Source organism: Heliangelus exortis, chromosome 1, assembly GCF_036169615.1.
Source record: "Heliangelus exortis chromosome 1, bHelExo1.hap1, whole genome shotgun sequence".
NCBI classification, from domain to species: domain Eukaryota; kingdom Metazoa; phylum Chordata; class Aves; order Apodiformes; family Trochilidae; genus Heliangelus; species Heliangelus exortis.
In genome coordinates this window covers 78,696,083-78,714,373 of record NC_092422.1, presented here as the reverse complement: position 1 = coordinate 78,714,373, position 18,291 = coordinate 78,696,083, and the positions used below count along the sequence as shown (strand labels likewise).

Sequence of the window (18,291 nt, the reverse complement as noted above, 5' to 3'; positions counted from 1 at the left end):
TGATTTCAGAGCTCAGGCCTTCACTGAAGTTAGATCCCAATTCACCTAAAACAGAGGACAGACACTTGTTTGTTCATAAGTCATTATATATGACGAGTCTTTATGAAAACTGTGGCTGGAGAGCAGGAGACTCTCCGGACTATCTCAACCTGTATCTCCTGGGATGGAAAAACCTTCAGAATCAAAGACAACAACTGCTTTTTCCCAAAAGTGAAAGAGTTTAGTTATTTTCTAGACAATAAAAAGCAAGCAGAATGAAAGCCAGCCCAAACAGAGAATGAGGAAATGCTGAACAAGAACCTACAGCCCACAGCAGTCTGTGAAAGGGCACAGGGGCCCCGGGTTTCTGCAAGGCAGACTACAAATGCTGCTAGACTGGAAAGCAGGGCTGGCAGAAGAGAGCCACTTCCTCCCCTCACATAAGCAAGCACACATCTTCAATCTGTCTTAGCCCAGCAGTTCTGAACTGTCTTTTTAAGGAGCTGCCTTGCTCTAATATACTGCTACATTTTAGGATATACCTTTAGGATCCCTCTGTATGATGAATGCAGGAAGAGGAAAGAAGTTGTGTTTCAAGTCTCTTTGATAAGGGGCACGCAGTCAGACATAGGCTGCTTAGCTGAGTCTCCACAGAGTTGCTTTGGGTTCTAGCATAAGGTTAGTTATCTGCTTCCCAACAGCACATTAATGCAAAGAGAAAATGGATCAGCAATAATAAGATAGCCTTCAGCTTTCGAAGCCAAAAGCATACTGTGTCCTACATAACTCCTTGGCTGCTGTTCCTCACACCTGTACAATCACATCCATCAAAGTGAGAGACATCCTATTAAGTACAAACCAAAATCAAAGTTAGGCATTTTTTTTTTATAATTTATCACAGACAAGTCAAAGTTCTAAATATCCTTCCACAAACACTGTTTTGGTAAGCTGTAATGCCACTTTTGCAGGTTTACCCTAAGGTAATTTTTTTCATACGTTGGCTTTATTTTTGCTTTATTAGTTACATCTTGTTTCAAAACATACAGCCTTCTTTCTTGATGTTGTTATCACTCCCGCTGGGCCAATACATATTGCCAGAATTAGGCTTTTGTCTTAAGCACCATAGGCAAAAAAACAATTTAAATCCATCAGTTTCAGCTCAAGGGCATTTGAAGTCACTCTCTAAGGGCTAAAGTGAAACTGGTCAATAATTTATACTTGATTTATACTGCAGCCCCCAAGAAATTACTCAATATATAAAACAATTACCTTTGTATGAATTTAAATGGAAGAACACAGTAATCCTGTGCCCTAGCACAAACTACTGTACTTGACATCAAGAACTGTATCTTCCTTTATTCCCAAAAAAAAGGGGTGCTGTGTCAGTTATTTAATTATGGTGCACTGAAGACCAAGAGTAGCAGCAGACTTCAAGGCAAAGAGCAATTGTGTGGAAGCACAATGCTAACAATGCATTATAATACTCTAGGACTACGGATTTTCTTTTGAATTACTAGCAGAAGGTCTACTGCTTTTGTACTTCAAGCAATGCATAGTGAATACAGCTTCACAGTATCTGATTAAACTATAGGAAATTAACATTCATTTTTATCTCTGAGGAGTCATGAATTTTCACGTATAAATTCCTGAACTGTCAGAATACAGCAGAAGAGTTTGGTCAGAAGATGCAACATCAAGTAAGTACACACCATACAGCACACTAGTACCTCTTTGCTATAAATTCTACTGTGTTGTAGGGAAAAAGCAGCCCCACACTAATATCTGTAGGAAAATATTTTAAATATTTTAATATTTTAAAAGTAATTCTGGTTTTTATGTGGTTCCATTTTAATTCAGGGTCAAGAGGCTATGTTATCTCTAGATATTCACCATCATTAATGAAAGCTATGCTTTCAAACTGTTTTAAGAAACTCCCAGATCATACCCACAGTGCTTTCAGCTTAACCTAGAATTTGACCAAAAAGAACAAAAAAAAAGCACATGTAAAATAACCCACCCTATTCAACACTGCTGAGACTCAGCTAGAGGATTACAATTTCTTAGCATCTTCAGAAAGGATACATGAACCAAGGAGAAATGCAGATGATCAGAACACTGAAACAGTGTATAACAAAAGACCTAATGAATCTAATTAGATTTACCTGAGGAGAAATAAAGAATACAGCAACACTCTACAACACCTTCAAATTCCCTACAAAGGGGGCAGCAATAACCTTGTCAATCAAGGACCAAGTATGAGACTCAGACTGCAGAAAATTCAATTACTAACTTGACTTCATGGTAAACACTGTAAAAGACAGCAACTTGCTCTACTTTTTTGCTGTCTCTTTTCCAAATGAAGTTAAGACACCTTCCCAGAATTAAATTTAGACAGCTTATTCAGCCTCTGAACCGGAGATTAGACTTAACACTGCCTCACATTCTTTGTATTCTTAGCTCTCTCATGACCAAAGAGAAGGTGGTCACCACATATTTTGTCAATCACCTGCAAAAAGAAAGGAGTGGAACTTCACACACACAGAGAGAGAGAGACAAGCAGAGGATCCTGATTCAATTCTAGCATCTTCTACAAAATGCCAGAACAATACCATGCTGTCCAAGATTTGCCTACAAAAGGATTAGTTCCATACAGAAAGCTGTACACAAACCTTGATGTTGTTGCAGAAGAGGGCAGAAACTTGGCATGAGACCATGAACTTTGGCTCCTCTAGAACACTGTCAAATGCTCTCACAGTTCAGCTGCCAAATTCCCACATTCATGAAATCCTTATTTGAGTACAGACTACACAGACCTTCACAGATGATTATCAAAGTCACCTCCTTTGAAAACCTAGTATGGCTGTCACATCCCTCCAGATATTGGACTGCCAGGGTCACATCAAAATACAAATTATCAGTACTTTCTAAGTATTAACACTTAACTGTTAGATGAGACAGAAAAAGAAGAAACTAAGTACTCTTTTTAGTCTTTTCACTGTACCCAGGGGTCTAGTTTTCTCCATTAACAACGAATCTAACACTGAGCTGAGACACTGGATACCACATTACTTAAAGATTCAAAAGTGAAGTCCCACCTGTCTTATGTCTGAAAGGAGGAGCTCCATTCAGAACCCATAAAAACAAGATCAGAAGCCTTTCACCTCCCATCTCTGTGAAATTATTGCTTCTGCTTTTATCTAGAGAAAAATAAAGGAAAGAAGATGCTCCTGCAAAAGGCAGGAGCAATTGACTGTATTTATCCTCTTCTCTTGAGCTTTCAGAATACTTTTTAGCTCCAGTACAGGCAAACAAAAAGAAAAAGCAAAGCAGAGTGATGGTGAAATCTTCAAATGAATATGCAAAAAAATCACGCACCAGAGTAGATGCAAACTGAGCAAAGCAGACTTAGAAAAGGCTAAAACTAACAACCTGCTACTGAAGCTGGGAAAACAGAACTAAAGAGGGACTGATGAATTCTACTGATTATACAACATTTCAGGAGCCTGGGCTACTAATTAAAAGGCAAACAATCTATGCTTACACAGCCTCAATAAAAGTGGCTGCAAAAACCCCACAAGTAAACAAAAATTAACAAACACAAAAGCCCAACTCCAAAAGCATTCCTATTTCCCAGTAGAAATAAAGACATTTTCAGCATACTCTCTAGGTACTTATCTCACCAACCACTAAAAATACCAATCCCACAAAAAGCATACAGAGTTTGTTTGTTTGGTAAAAGACAGGGCTTTGTAAAGCACAAAGATGATGAAGCAAAGGGAAAAAAGAACACATGCAACATAATTGGAGATGCTGACTCTTGCTGACCCTCATTTTTTACCACAGGTTGCCTCTCAGAGAGCTGTACATTGAAACTGGGTTCCCTTTTCTGACCTACCACGTTGTGCTGCTACAGGATAGCAACCACAGCCAGAACAGCCATTCCAACAAGGCAGCCAGAAGATGGCCAAATTTACAGATCCAGCCCACACTAACCTTATGTAATTAGCCTCCCAGACCTAAGCTTTAGATCCAGTTCCATCACTGCTCTCTAAGGCAACATCCACCAACACTTTAAACTTTTTCATACAAGTGCCCTGTTTTCAGGAAATGCTTTCAACTTGAGACTTCTCATCATACTAAGAGACTGATTCCATGTCACTAAGAAAACTGAAGAAAATCTGAAGTTCCAAAATATGAAAAGCAAAGAATTAAAGAAAGGAAAATATTTTTAGATCTTACTAACTATAAACATATCATTTTTATGAAGTCTGAACTATCAAGTTTTGTTAAACGACTACTGCCAGAAAATCACCTAACACCAGAATAATGAAGTCCTCATATAAGTTTTCCACATAATTTCTGTTCTTCAGTCCAGCTCACATTACTAGTTGCACTTTTGTAGTCTAAGGGAAAGCACAGTGATAAATGTGCTCGAGTCTTCTCAATCTGAATGATTTATGTTCATAGGTGAGTAATTAGTTGTTAACACTGTATGACCATAGATTTCCACTCTGCACAATTTCATTGCTAAGTGCAATCCAAACTAGCAAACTAACCTGCTAATTAGCTCTCCAGTTTTACTTCCCAGTCATATGACACAGCATATGAATAAATTGCCACAGCCGAAGTATAAAAACATTCGAGCTTAATAAACCATTTCTGATTTATGCAATTCAACTAACAACAGATCCAAGCACTCTTTGACTGCCAGGGCAACTGCAACACTTTCTACTCCAAAGGAAAATTTCAGGATACCATTCAGCAGTAAGAATGCCTTAGCCTATATCCTGTTGTCTAAATGACCAGCCCAAAGCCCATTACAGTAAAAGGTCTAGACTTCAACTTAACAAGTTTAAATTAAATAAATATAACTACTCTATTTTTTCTGTGTACAAATCACAAACTTATTTCTACTTATTTCCAAAATCCCCAGAAGAGTCAGCTCATTTATGTCTTATGTTAACTAATTATTATGGCCATGTAGATGAACACCACCAGTGCCAAAAGAAAAAGCTGTTCACATTTTCATGTAAATGCAGGTTAAGGACAAAATGTCAGACAACTCTCAATAGCACAACTGGATAGTTCACCATTGACAAAATTATTACATTTATTATTACTACATTAGCTATACATGAGTGTAATAATAAATAACACAGTAATAATAATGTAGTAAGTTACAATATTTAACTTGTGAACTTCAAGTAAACAGTTCTCAGCATGAAACTGACTGTGCTGAAAAGCAGCTTAACTGAACTGGAACAGTTGAGCAGACAGAATTAACAGATGCACAATACACTGTAGATCCATCAGTCTTCACTCAAACCACAATCATTAATTGTAACTCTTGAAGCTATAGCCTTCTGTTCACTAAAAGGACTCAAGGGAAGATGCCTGTCTCTCTCAAGAAGAACGGCTTTGCAGACAACCACTTGTAAAATCTGTAAACAAGCACCAGCTATAACAAACCAATCCAAATGAAAATAAAAGCATGTATTTTTAAAACAAGGTTATCTGATCTAAAACCAATATGTAACTGTTTACCACTCAGTTCTAACAAAATAACATTGAGTTTTAAAACATTTGGCAAGAGAAAGCAGAGTAATCAAGACTCACACAGTTAATACCAATTACATAATGCCAATACCACACTTTCACTTCAGTCCCAGAGATAGAAGTGCTCAAGCAATCACCCACAGACTATTATTCAGACCAGTTCACACAGGCCCAGGGTTGTCTTTCCTCAGGACATTTTGGGAGCAGATTAATCATTCTAGCAACTAAGCTTTGTCTCACTGGTATCACAGACAATCCCCACAGTACATGACAGGAAAAGCATCAAAAGTTCTTAGGAGAAACCATGACCCAGATCAGGTTCCTGATCCTAAAATTATCCATAGAAGAAAAGATTCCCTTTCTAACCATGTACAAGGAGGCTCTAGAAAAAGGGGGCTCTTCAGACTACATCAGCTCTTCTTCCACCAGCACTCAATGACCTGAGCACACAACAGTCCAACAGCAGGAAGGAGGTGCACATGCTGCACCATCCATCAGCCCTGGCCTACACTGTGAAAGGGCTCTGTGGCTGTCAAAAACTGGAGATTCTGGACAAAACAAATATAGTGTTTCCTTCTAATGAGACTCAAAATTTTAAAACAAATGTAAAACTTTTTTTTTCAAATGCAGGTAAGCTTAAAGCACCAAGTCAAAGAAACTTTGTTCCTTATTTGTTGCTCTCTGATCAGATTCTTTTACAATAAACTGACCAGAAGACTGAATTTTGCTCCTTTGAGCACCTTTTAATCATCTTTTCCTCCCATAAAAGGCTAAGAACTATTTCACATTGAAGGTTATCATTAGATATTTCAAATGTTAACAGTCTCCTTAAGCTTTCACACTTTCAACAACTTCCTCCCTAACCTTTATGAAAAACTTCCAAAATCCCTACTTACTGTAACAGAAAAACACAAATCTCTGCTTTATCCTTTAGTCCCTGTCAACAGGCCAAAGAGTAAGATATTCCAAATACCCAGCATAAATAAAAATAACATATATGAGAAAAGACTCGCACAGTTAATACCAATTACATAAAAACTCTGCCAGTACCACGTGGTCCACTTTCACTTCAGTCTCAGAGAGGTGAAATGTGCTAGACTGTTAACCATCTTGTTACAAAACACTTTCGATCACTAACAAACTACATTGCAAAAAAGATTAGAGCATTCCTCCAGGCCACTGCTAGTTACAAGGGTTTGAATGCATTTACTCAGGCTCTAAATCTTTAAGAAAAGCATAATCAGAAGCAACAATTAAAATGTAATTTATTTTTAGCAAAAAGCCTCATTGGGTAACTTTTTAACTTTACCGCTTTCTCTATTTACAGACTTAAACCTACTTCTGAAAAACAAACTAAAATTTGCACAGGTGTATTATTTTAAGGAATTAAGTTTAAGTATTTATAATACTGTGCTGCTTATTTTGTATTGATTACAAACTAATGTGCCTTTTTTTTCATTTATATATACATATATATATATATGCACACAGAGAGTACGAGTAGCCTCTTCCTAGGCAAAGAGAATAATTTAAACAGGAGAAAGAAACACGTAAGAGACTGACACATTTACATAGAAAGGCTGAGAGGAAAAAAGGGTCAAGATAATACTCTCTTGTAACACACGAAGAATCATAAAAAGGAGAAATATTCTGTATCTCGGTCACAGTTCATTGCTCTAACATCCTTTCAACCTACTATTTTAAGAATAAAAATTACTCTTAATTGACTCCATGAAGATCATGCAAAATGATAAATGTATTTTAATATGTGTACATAGCAGCCTATAAAACACTATAATTTTGGGAGAAAGAGGCACTGAAAAACACCAATATATTAAGGATATCTAGCACCAAGAAAAGCTGCTTTAATACAGTAACTACGTAACAATATAAAACAATGCCTGTATCTTTGCCAAATTCTATTATGGCTTATATAGGTTTGGACTGTGGGGATCTGGAGAAAGACTCTTCAGTCTCTACATAACAGGACTGTGAATATCAGTGACTGTTAGCAAAACAAAGTATATATACTCTGTTCATAAATATGCTGAGTCTAGCTGGGATGGACCCACTGTTCCTTACAGCAATTTACATGGCACTGGGCTTCGGATTCGTGACTAAAATACATGGATAAGACACCTGCATTTTGGCTACTGCTAAGCAGTACTTACACTGTGCCCCTACCCCAGTTAGTTGGTTTGGGAGTGGGTAAGAGGTTTGAGGGGGACTGAGCTGAGCCAGTGGACCCAAGCTGGCCAAAGGATGTTCTATTTTACATGATGTCATGTCCAGCAATTTCCAAAACTAGGTCACTGCTTCCCAGGACAGTCATTACACAGAGACCAGCAGGGCATCAGCCTGCCTGTGTCACTTGTTTCTCTTCCTCTTTCCTTCACTACTAAACTTTTATATCAGCCCACAAGTTCTCTCACTTTTACCTGCCCTATTCTCCTGCACCTGTGGGGGTGGAAAAAGGAAAGGAAGCACTTGTGTGGGGGCTCAGCTGCTGGACAGGGTCAGCCCACCAGTATGCTACACATCTAGTATATAGCAATCTCACCTTGAAGTTATTTCATAGTTTTGTGGGGGTTTTGTTGCTGTGGCTTTTGGGGGGGTTTTGTGGTTTCATTTGGTGGATTTTTTTGTTTTGGTTGTTTTTTTTTTAATTAAGCATTTTACACAGGACTGTAGCAAAACTTTATATAAAGAGCTTGGTACAGCATCTACCGCTATGGCATTAGCAAACATTAAACTAACTTGGAAATCAGACTGCCTCAATGCAAGTTATTGTCTCTTTGCCACCTTATTATCTCTTGGTGCTCATCTATTACTTCATTATTGGCACTATCATTTTCTCAGCTACTTGAATCAAGACTATTATTCCAATGTCCTCCTCTTCCTTTTCTTTACAGGACAAGTAGTTTATTTTCTCACTTCCGCAACTCTGGGGCCATCACCATTGGTTACTGCTGTGAAGCCCCTAAGCAACAGCTGTGCTTCACCAGGCACTCCCATTTGCAGAAGTCAGTGCTTACTCATAGCACTGCCTCACTTCTACTGGCACCCACTAAACCAAAAAGCCCCGGACATATCCCTGCTTACCTAAAATTTGTATCAGGGTCAGAAGGAATTGTGATTTAAGTTTCTGGCTACAATTTTTCTGAAGATAAAGGCAAAGAAAAATTCAGCAGTCTTTACGATGATGTTCTTACTTTAATCAAGTAAATGCTTTCCTTCAGCATTTTCCCCAATTACTGTAAATTATCTTAGCATCTTTTTGTCTTCTTTTCTATCCCTTTACTTTTTACCTTAGCTGTTTATTGTACTGCAACCTGAAATACACATCCTTGCTTCCAGTTTCCATGTATTTCTTCCCTAATAAACAGAATTTCTGGAGTTTCTAATACTGCTCTACTGGTCTGCATCAGAATTTCTCTTTCAGAAAATGACAAATCTTACTCCTTATATCTTAGGAGAGAGCCCTGTCTACTTATTTCCTTAATTTGTAAAAGTTATCACTAACTGTCACTTCTTCCATTCCCAAGGGGAAGGAATGCTATTAATTCATGACCATTTTCATAAAAATATAATTAAGTTTCAAATTTTCAAGCACCCCCTTATTAGTCTAAAACTACTCTAATGCAGAATTTCAATAATTTCTACCAGTTTCTGGAAGAAAAATGTGTCCCTTAGATCTTCAAGAACTGCAAGTACTATGTTTTCGTCCTTCCAAAAGAGTAATTTTGTCAAGTTGCCCATTTCTTCCAAGCTGTATTCTCTATCACTTGTTACTTGCTAAAACAAAAACACAACACCAAAATGCCCAACACCTAAACCCAAAACACAGATTACTGCTTTGTGCAGATTAGGCATTCTTATCCATTTTCTTTCATGAAAAAAAAAAAAGAAAAAGTATGATGATGCACACATGTATGTCTGTACATGTGACTGTATGCAGCATAAAACTGTCTCCCTTTCTGAGCACCTGAAAGTAGAGGACTAGAGCAGCACCTTTTGTCAGTCCAAAGACAAACAGAAAGCAGGCTAAGAATTTCTTAGCCATTTAGGGAAGAAAACCGCAACCAATAGTATCAGTTGGAGGATGCTCGCCTAGGCTTGCAGAAAAGCAGACAGTCAAATGACCTACTGAAGGCCGAATTTCCTGTGCTTAACCTTTTAAACAAACACACACACACACACACAAAAAAAACCCAAAAAAAACCACCTATTGCCTTGGTGATCTAGTCTGATGATTCGCAGCAACTTACCATCATATTTTTGTACTATATTTTAACTATAACTACACTAAAATACTAAATTCAAATAATATTAAGTCTCAGTTACTTATAGGAATGTTCTTTCACTGCATAATCAAGATAGTTAAAAATGTAAAATTCCTTGAGAACTTTGCAGGAATGCTGTACTGAAGACTTACCTAAAAGTCTAAGATTTGAAAACAAAATTAAAAAAAAAAAAATTACTATCAAGCAAGGACACTCAATCCCTGAGACAGCTTCCAAAAGTAACTTAGACATTCTATAAATGAAATGCACCACAAACTACATAGCACTCCCACACACATGCAAAACTATCTCTACCATCACAGTTCATTAGTGACTGCTGAACAGAATTATCTAACTAAGATGACTCTCCCCGACCTTCCCATCAATCAATATTAGGCATTATAAAACCCTTCAATCTTATATATAGCATTGAAACACCACTGCCTGCCGTAGACTGGCAGAGTTGTAAATAGTAACGCGTTATTTATAACAGTTGCACCAAACAAAGGCTTCCAGTTGCTTGTGTGCTACACCCCATTCAAAGAAAACCCTTTTTAGTATTATGAAATGCAAACTTTATCCATGCCCAGATCTAGAGAATAAAGGACCAAATACAGAAAAACAATAAGCCCATAATAATTGAAAAGCAAAAGCAGACAGACAAGCCAGCTTTCACTGTGACCAAAGGCTTGCCTTTCAAGGTAAAAACAAAACAGCAGTAAAATGATGCTATTCCAGTGTTAGCCAAAAACTCCTACCAGGATTCTATTTAAAGTTCTAACAGACATATTTAAAAATAATATTGAAAATCCTGGAAAAGCTGAAAAAGCGAATTACACAGTATTTTCATACGGCTTCAAATAGCTCATTTAAAGAAACAATTTGCAAAATCAAGACAAAATATTCCAGTACAACATACAACTACCTCATAACAAAAAATTCCAGGAATCAAAGGATCTCAACCTACCAATGAAAGCTTATCACAAAATTACTGGCTGTAATCTAAGGCCAGTCAGATGAAAATGAAAGACAGCAATCTTAGGCTGACAGTCATCTTTCTGATCTGATTGAGTGGTTAGCATTCATGTTAACAGGAAATTTTTTTAAGATGTATTTAATTCAAGTGTACTGTTCTAAGGTCAATGCACAGAGAACAGTAGAAAAATCACTGCTGCACGAAATAAATGCCATATAATTAACAGTATCTTTGAGCCCTAAACTTAGTGAGAGTCTTCAATGCAGTCTCTTACTAAAGTTGTTACAAAAACCCCCTGACACTTCTAACACACTTTTGTGTAAAAAAGCTTCTAATAGTCACCTTCTATCAGAAGATTAACAATTATTTTTTGAGATACAAGGCTGCTTCCAACCTCTACTTTCCCACCCCCACATCTTATTGTTCAAACTGTATCTGCTAGCCTTTCAGTTCCAGTGCTGATGCATGCCTGCTGCCAACTACATGAGTGCAAATACTCATGCAGAAACATGATCTAATACTGCACATACCACTGACAGCTATCAAGAGCAATGTTAGTACCTGGCTCCCTCTTTTTATCAGTTTTGGAAGAGGCCTACAAGCAACACGCAAGTTTAATAGGTACCACATAAACAGTTTCATTCCAAAAACTATATTTAAAAATGGGAAGATCCACTGGTCGCCTTTTCCTCCAGATATATCCCAGGATACAACAGTTCCCAAACTGCGTGCACTCTTTGTGGTTATCTGCTGCACACTCAGCTGTTCACAGTACAATAAAATAACTAAATTACAACCTTTGTGATACTTTCCAATGTCAGTAGCTGTACCAGCTGCCACAGGTATTTTGATTATAACCTATCTCCTAAACCACATTCCACAACAAGAATTCACTATGATTCACTACTTTCTATTTTAAGTATATACACAGCTTTTTTGACCAAACTCCTAAGTAACTATGTGGTACATGAATGCTAACACATGACAAATAAAGAGGGGTAAGTGCCGTTTTGTTAAGTTTTACAAAAATGTTTAATGTCATAGGGACAAAATTCACACCAAACTTTTGGTCTCAGATTTAGAAAAGGCTAGCATGCAGCCAAGTACAGTTGGTCAAAATAGCTTTAGAAGCAAACAAGCTCCAAAAGCACATGCTACAAGTTTTTGACAAAATTAACCTCAGACTCACAAATTCTTCAGGCACTTCACCAGCTGAGCAGTAGCAATGAGTATTACATGAGTATAGTATAAAGGCATACATTCACAATATAGCACAACAATTTATGTCATCTGTCTTTATATTTCCTTAATTATTTTAAAGTAAATTTTTCAGTACAACCATGTATAAACAAGTGAATATTTTTACTGTCAACTGAGGTACCTCAACATGAACCTTGGTATATAGCAATTGCATGGTTCTTGCTAACTCGGGCACAGTTCAAAATTAATACAGCTGAAGGGTTTTGGGTCACACCTAACACTTATCAGGTCAAGTTGTGGTGTGAGCAGAATGAGCTCAAGCCTCTTTACATCTTTTTTTAAAGGCTAGGACACTCAGAAACACAGAAACTTTACTTTCCTCAAGCAAACATGTCTGATGGGTGATTTACTCTCCCCAGGCATACACGACTCATTGGTTACCCAAGTAAATAGCTGCTGATTAAAATTGCTGGATATTTTGGATTAACCCGTCATCTTCTGAGGCCCATCTTGCACAGATAAAGTAAATCTCAATTGATATGTTGCATCAAAGCTGACACAAAATATGGATCTCCAGTATGATTTGGTTATTTTCCCCCCAAACCATCCTACCCCGAAAGTGCACATGTACCTGAATGTTAAACTACATCTCTAACTTGCAGGTTTTGTCAGAAAAGATGGCTTAGTTATTACAACAGACTGGGCCATTTAGGAATGGCCTGCATTTGGAAATCTACCAAAACTTCCAGAGCTGAATCCAGCGGGTTGGGTTTGGGTTTTGGTTTTGTTTTCAAGTATATTTTAAGTTACCAGAATAATTATGGAGGCCTGGTAACATTAAGCAAGGTCAAAACTTGTTTACATTAAAACATACTTATGGAAGGTCATTCTTTTACAATAGAATGAGATTGCACAAGTATCTTGGGAAATGCACTCTGTAAGAAAGAAACTGAATTAACAGCATTCAAGAAGAGTGTACAAGAGTGAAAATTAACAAACACACAGAAAACAAAGAGAAGTCAGCACATTCAATATGAGCACTCATACCTTGTGACAGGGAGATCCCAAACCCGTGAGACAGTAACCTCTTACACAGTTACAGCACCTACAAAGACAGCTGCAAGCTAAACAAAGTACATCAGAATGAGACACAATCAAGACTCAGCTATAAAACCAGTTTATACAAACCCATTATATTCTTCAGCACACAGGAAATATACTCTTTATAAAGCGACAGATTCAGAGGACATTCTGTTCTAAAACAATATAGCCAATAAATAAATAAAAAGACACGAAGACTGTATTGTAGTTCATTATTGTCAAAATTAAGCAAAAAAATCCTTCTTCAAATAAATATGAATTCCAGGAAGTGCCAATTCCTCTGATGTGCACACCTACATCATCCATGAGGTTATTCACACATTCCCCTTGGGCTTATTCTTCTTTAACATTTATCAAAATTTTAGTCATGTCTTTGTAACACAAGTGCTACATTTAAGTAGCTCAACAAAAACACAATTTCTTTTTTAAAGTGAGACATTATGTTGCTGCTGTAAGCTGACTTCAAAGGTTTGTCTTCTTCCCACCAAATACTCAGGCCAAGTAACCACAACTGAACCTTTAGTATGATGTTGCTTATGCTTGGCTCATTTGTTCCCTTAAACGCTTGTGTCCTGTGCCACCAGCAAAATTACTTTTTAAGTAATTCAGGTATAAATAATACAGCTCCCTGATACAGGGCATAATGTTCAGGCCTTCCATGCCTCAAAAGGTTAAAATTCTTGCACCAACACGTTTTGTTGCAAATTTCTTCCCTAGACCTGTGAAGTCTGACAATACTTCTAATTATCAAAAGCCACCAACACCTAGGATCACCCAAACTACATTGTTTTTAATACCTTTGATTAAACTGCTGTAGCCTTCCTACTCAATGTTTTCTACTTAAACACAGCCACTAAAGAGAAAGTAAGCAGAGATCTTAAGTGGCCCATAAGGCTTATTAAGATAAAGCTGATAGTTTTAACAAGGCTGATGTGACATACGACTACTAATCTTAGAAACTCCTGGTCATCTTAGAAGCCTAAAACCTAATTTTATTTTTTCCAGAAGTTTTAAATGTCAAAGACTATACAGCTTCCAGTCAATATTAAGATATGAATACACTTAAATATAGAGCATACATGCACACAGGATTCCACAGACACATTCAGTCACAACAGATTGGAGCTCATTCAAAGCTCAGGACTGGCCAGGCTGTAACATCATTCTCTCTCTGCTCATTTTCACTTACAGAAACCAGGCTTAAACTCATTAAATAAGATTATTTCTTCCTGGAGAAACATGACACACTTTTCAAAACATGAAGTAATACAGATACTACAAGGTATAAAAAAAAAAAAAAAAAAAAAAAAAAAAAAAAAAAAGCATTACTAAAAGCCTGCCATACACTACAGGTTCAACAAAAAGTAGTAATGCAGGGGCAACACAAAACAGTAGATTTCCTTACCAAAAAGCAAAGGGTTTGCCAGAACACCCAAGTCATCAAAGCAAAGGCTGAAAACTTCACACTTCTCTATTTACCACTGGTTAACTTCACTAACATTAATATTTACACAGCAACAATTTACCCAAACTTTCAAATACACAAGGGTGAAACTACTTAAGTGCCAGGGTTAACCTTAATACATTCCAAGATTTAAGCTACTGCTCTTACCAGTACAGACAGACCTGACACAAGGAGTGCAAACACCTGAGTAGGGGAAGCACAGCAGCAAAGAAGGGGTGAAGAAGAAAGAACAAACTAATATGAGCATCAACAAAAAAGGAAAGCTTGGGTTCTAGTCAGGTTCTCCTTTTAACGTAACAAAAGGCCAAGGTGCAATGTTGGTTTTCTTAAATGGCAGAAAAACCTGTCTTACTGAGATGTGGTAGCAAGCCCTGTGCTGGCTCTTTAATAATTGCAGCATTCTTTCAGTAATACCACGGTCATAAATGCGCAATTGTTTCCACTTCTAATCACTTTCTGGCTTAACACCACTGGCTCATTTTTGTTTTCTTGTACCTTTAATGTAATACTGTAATGAGGAAACACTCTATTAAGCTTCACAGTGTTATGCATGGCCTTTATGTTTATTCTACCGGCAACATTAATAAATGTCTAATAAAGAAATGTTTTAAAAATGTTTTTATTAACATTTATAAACAAATCTTGTGTCACCAAGAGCCAAATAACCTCTGATACAGACAGGAGAAACTTACTGTTTTCTAGATCAAAATGTCAGTTTCTGAAGAGCAACACAAGTCACTCTGTGATTTCAGTCCACTGTTTCTGAAAAGAAACTTACTAATCAGCATTGCTTCCTAAAGCACATGAATACTTCATGAACAGGTCTCCTAGACAAGTACCGTCAAAGTTGATGCTTCAGGTTTAATTAAGCCCAACTCTCCATGGCAGATGAAACACCTCACATTCGTGATGAGTAACCTGCTCTCTTCTTCTGTAGCTAGCTCACACAATCTCGGATCAAAACCCCTTAATTTTACCCCTCTTCCCCAGAAACCTTGCTGCCTGGGAATACCGCAAGGCAAAAGAGGCGATGCCTGCCCCTCCAGCCTCCTGGCACCTCACCTCGGGAGGCCGAGGAGGCCAGGCAGCGCAGCGGTGGCGTTGCCCACCCATCGGCTGCCGACAACCGCGCTCAGCTGGCTGCCACAGGAGGACCCCGGCACGCACAAGACACGACGGCCCCCAGCACCCTGCGGGGCCTGCCGGGGCGGGGGACCCGCCGTCGGACCAGGCCGTGCGGGGCCCAAGACGACAGCCCGCATCACCCAGCCGCCCCCCGCCGTGACTGCGCACCCGGGATACCCCGGGACGCCGGTGGGGGCGGGCCCCGCCGCTCAGATGCTCCCGGAGGAGGCGAGGCCTAGGCGCCAGCCTCCGCCGCCGTTCCCCCAGCCCTCGGCGGGCCCCCTGCGGCCCCTCGCCGCTCCTGCGCGGCGGGAGAGCCGGGGTGCCCCCCGCCCCCCCTCCCCACACCGCGCACCCGCAGCGGCGGGCTGGCCCGCCCCTTACCGAAGTCGAGGAACTGCTTGATGGAGAGGGGCGAGGGGGAGAAGCGGGAGTAGTACTCGATCTGCTTGGGGATGGGGCTCTTCAGCAGCGCTCCGCACAGCCGCATGGCGCGGCCCGCCCGGCTCCTTTCCGCTGCTCCGCTCGCTCCCCTCTTCACCCCTCCCCGGCAGCGCAGCGGTTCTAAGGCGCTGAAGTGGTGGTGGTGGCGGCGGCACAGCCGCCCGCGTTCATGCCAGGGGAGCGGCCACCCCGGCGGCGCCCGTCGCCTTCTGCGGTCCGGGCCCGGCCCCGGCCCGGCGGGAGGGGCGAGCGGAGGGAACCGCCCCGCCCCGCTCACGGCCGCCGAGAAGCGGGGAGGGGACTGGAGGGAGGGATGTGGGGGGCGGGGCGGGCGCGAGGGACTGGCGCGTGCCGTCCGTGCGCCTTCCCTCGCTCAGCGGCCGTTGCGGCCCCCACGCGCAGGCGCGCCGCCGCGAGGCGAGGCGAGGGGCGGGGCCGGGCCGGGCGCGAGGCCCCGGGGTGAGGCGGGGCGGGAGGGGACCCGAAGGGTCATGGGGTTCCGAGCCCCGCGGCCATGGGCGGGTGGGGATGGCTCTCAGCCCACCCGGCTGCTGTCAGCCCCGTCCATCCTGGCCTTCTAGACGCTAAAAAGGGTACTCGGCCTTAAGCGTGCCAGGCGTTCGAGGGGTTTTACAGTCGGTATGAAGCAAAGCCCGCTGCGTTTAAAAGAACTATGGCAGCGGGTTGGACCCGGGGATGTCTCGATCCGAGCCCTCCCGGGGTCCCTTCTACCCCCTATCAGTGTCTGATTTTACGTCACAAAGCGAGTTCCTGTGATGCAGGGAGCGAGGCTCGGGAGGTGAAAGATTCCACCATATGGCAACACCGTGGCTGTCAGTGGGGCCTTGCCGAACCCCTGTGTGAAGGCAGCCCATGGCAATCATCACGTTTCATCTCCTATTAATACTTAGAATTTCATAAAAAATCCATTTTTACCCGAGAAAGCACCTGAATACAATTAGAATCAATTTTGATTGCTAAAATCGAAAGTGAAGGCAGGTAGCTGAGAGAATTAAATCACTGCCTATTTTTTCCTGCTTTGTTATGGCAGGTGGTTTAGACACATTTGTGAGAAACACATCTGATGACAAATAACTGGTCGCAAATCCCTTTATTTCTTTTCCCAATACAAACTTCAGCATGTACAAGACAGAATTACTCTAATTTTATAACTGACTCACAATAAAAACCTCAGTTTCTGAAAGTCTCTCTCCATCCTTCCTATCGTGATTGTCCTTACAGAAGTCAAGGTTGAAGAATCCTGACCTAATGTACAAAATAACTTCTAATAGCTGGAAAACGTTTTAAAATCACTTCAGATTGTGGGTTATAGAAATGACCGCCTTGAAGAGGCATGTCATGTAATCAAGGCTGACAAAATGAAACATCTCCTGTAATTCTGAAGCTTTTTTTGGCAGATGAGAAGAAGCATTTCAAAATGTCTCTTACACACTTTTCAGGATTTGATTTTTCTTGATCTATACCATAATCCTGAAATGATTTGCAGAATTCTCTGGCAGAAAATAATACCGCTTTCCCTTCAAGACAGAACACTGTTTCCCCAAACTAAAATGAAATTAGCAACTTCAGAGGATGATACATTGTAAAAAAATTAAGTGCCTTGGACTCCCAGGTCTGCTCTCAACACAGGAGAAACTTCTTAAATTTGTTACTACAGAGGAGCTGGAACCATCACTGACGGGCTCAGCCTCCTGGGTCCATCTCGGAGCCCTTTGGCATTGGCTCTATTGGACGTGGGGGAAGCTTCTGGCATTTTCTCAGAGAAGCCACTCCTGCAGCCTCCCTGCTGCCAAAACGTGGCCACACAAATGCACTTCAGCACTTGTAAATTGGTATGGACAGGTACCAGAAGCCTGAGCTGAGGACATGATGTCCCTGGTGTTCTGTCCCTGAGGGTAGCACCCAGCCCCACGGCCCCTCTCTGGACTCCTGGGGATCCCCCCTCTCCCAGCAATCCCCATCCTTCACAGCACCCTGACACATCAAATCAGGTTTTGTTGTGTCATTGCTGTGACAAAGGAGGAGGATAATCGAATGTGAGTAATTGCCTTAATTGTTGGTGTAAAATCAATGCTGCTAACTCACAATCCACGTAAACTGTGAAAGGGCAAAGAGTGACACCAGGTTCTGCAGCAGAGTGA

General features: G+C 40.4%; 1 protein-coding gene across 1 annotated transcript in view; it reads right to left on the bottom strand.

Moving 5' to 3' along the window:
- The window catches only part of PDK3 (pyruvate dehydrogenase kinase 3), a 51,470-nt gene extending 34,995 nt beyond the window's left edge, over positions 1-16,475 (bottom strand). The window contains exon 1 of the mRNA XM_071750143.1: positions 16,070-16,475. Within this exon, the coding sequence (XP_071606244.1) occupies positions 16,070-16,175 (106 nt within the window). The 5' untranslated portion in view covers positions 16,176-16,475. The remainder of the gene's footprint in view (positions 1-16,069) is intronic.
- Between the last annotated feature and the right edge of the window lie 1,816 nt (positions 16,476-18,291).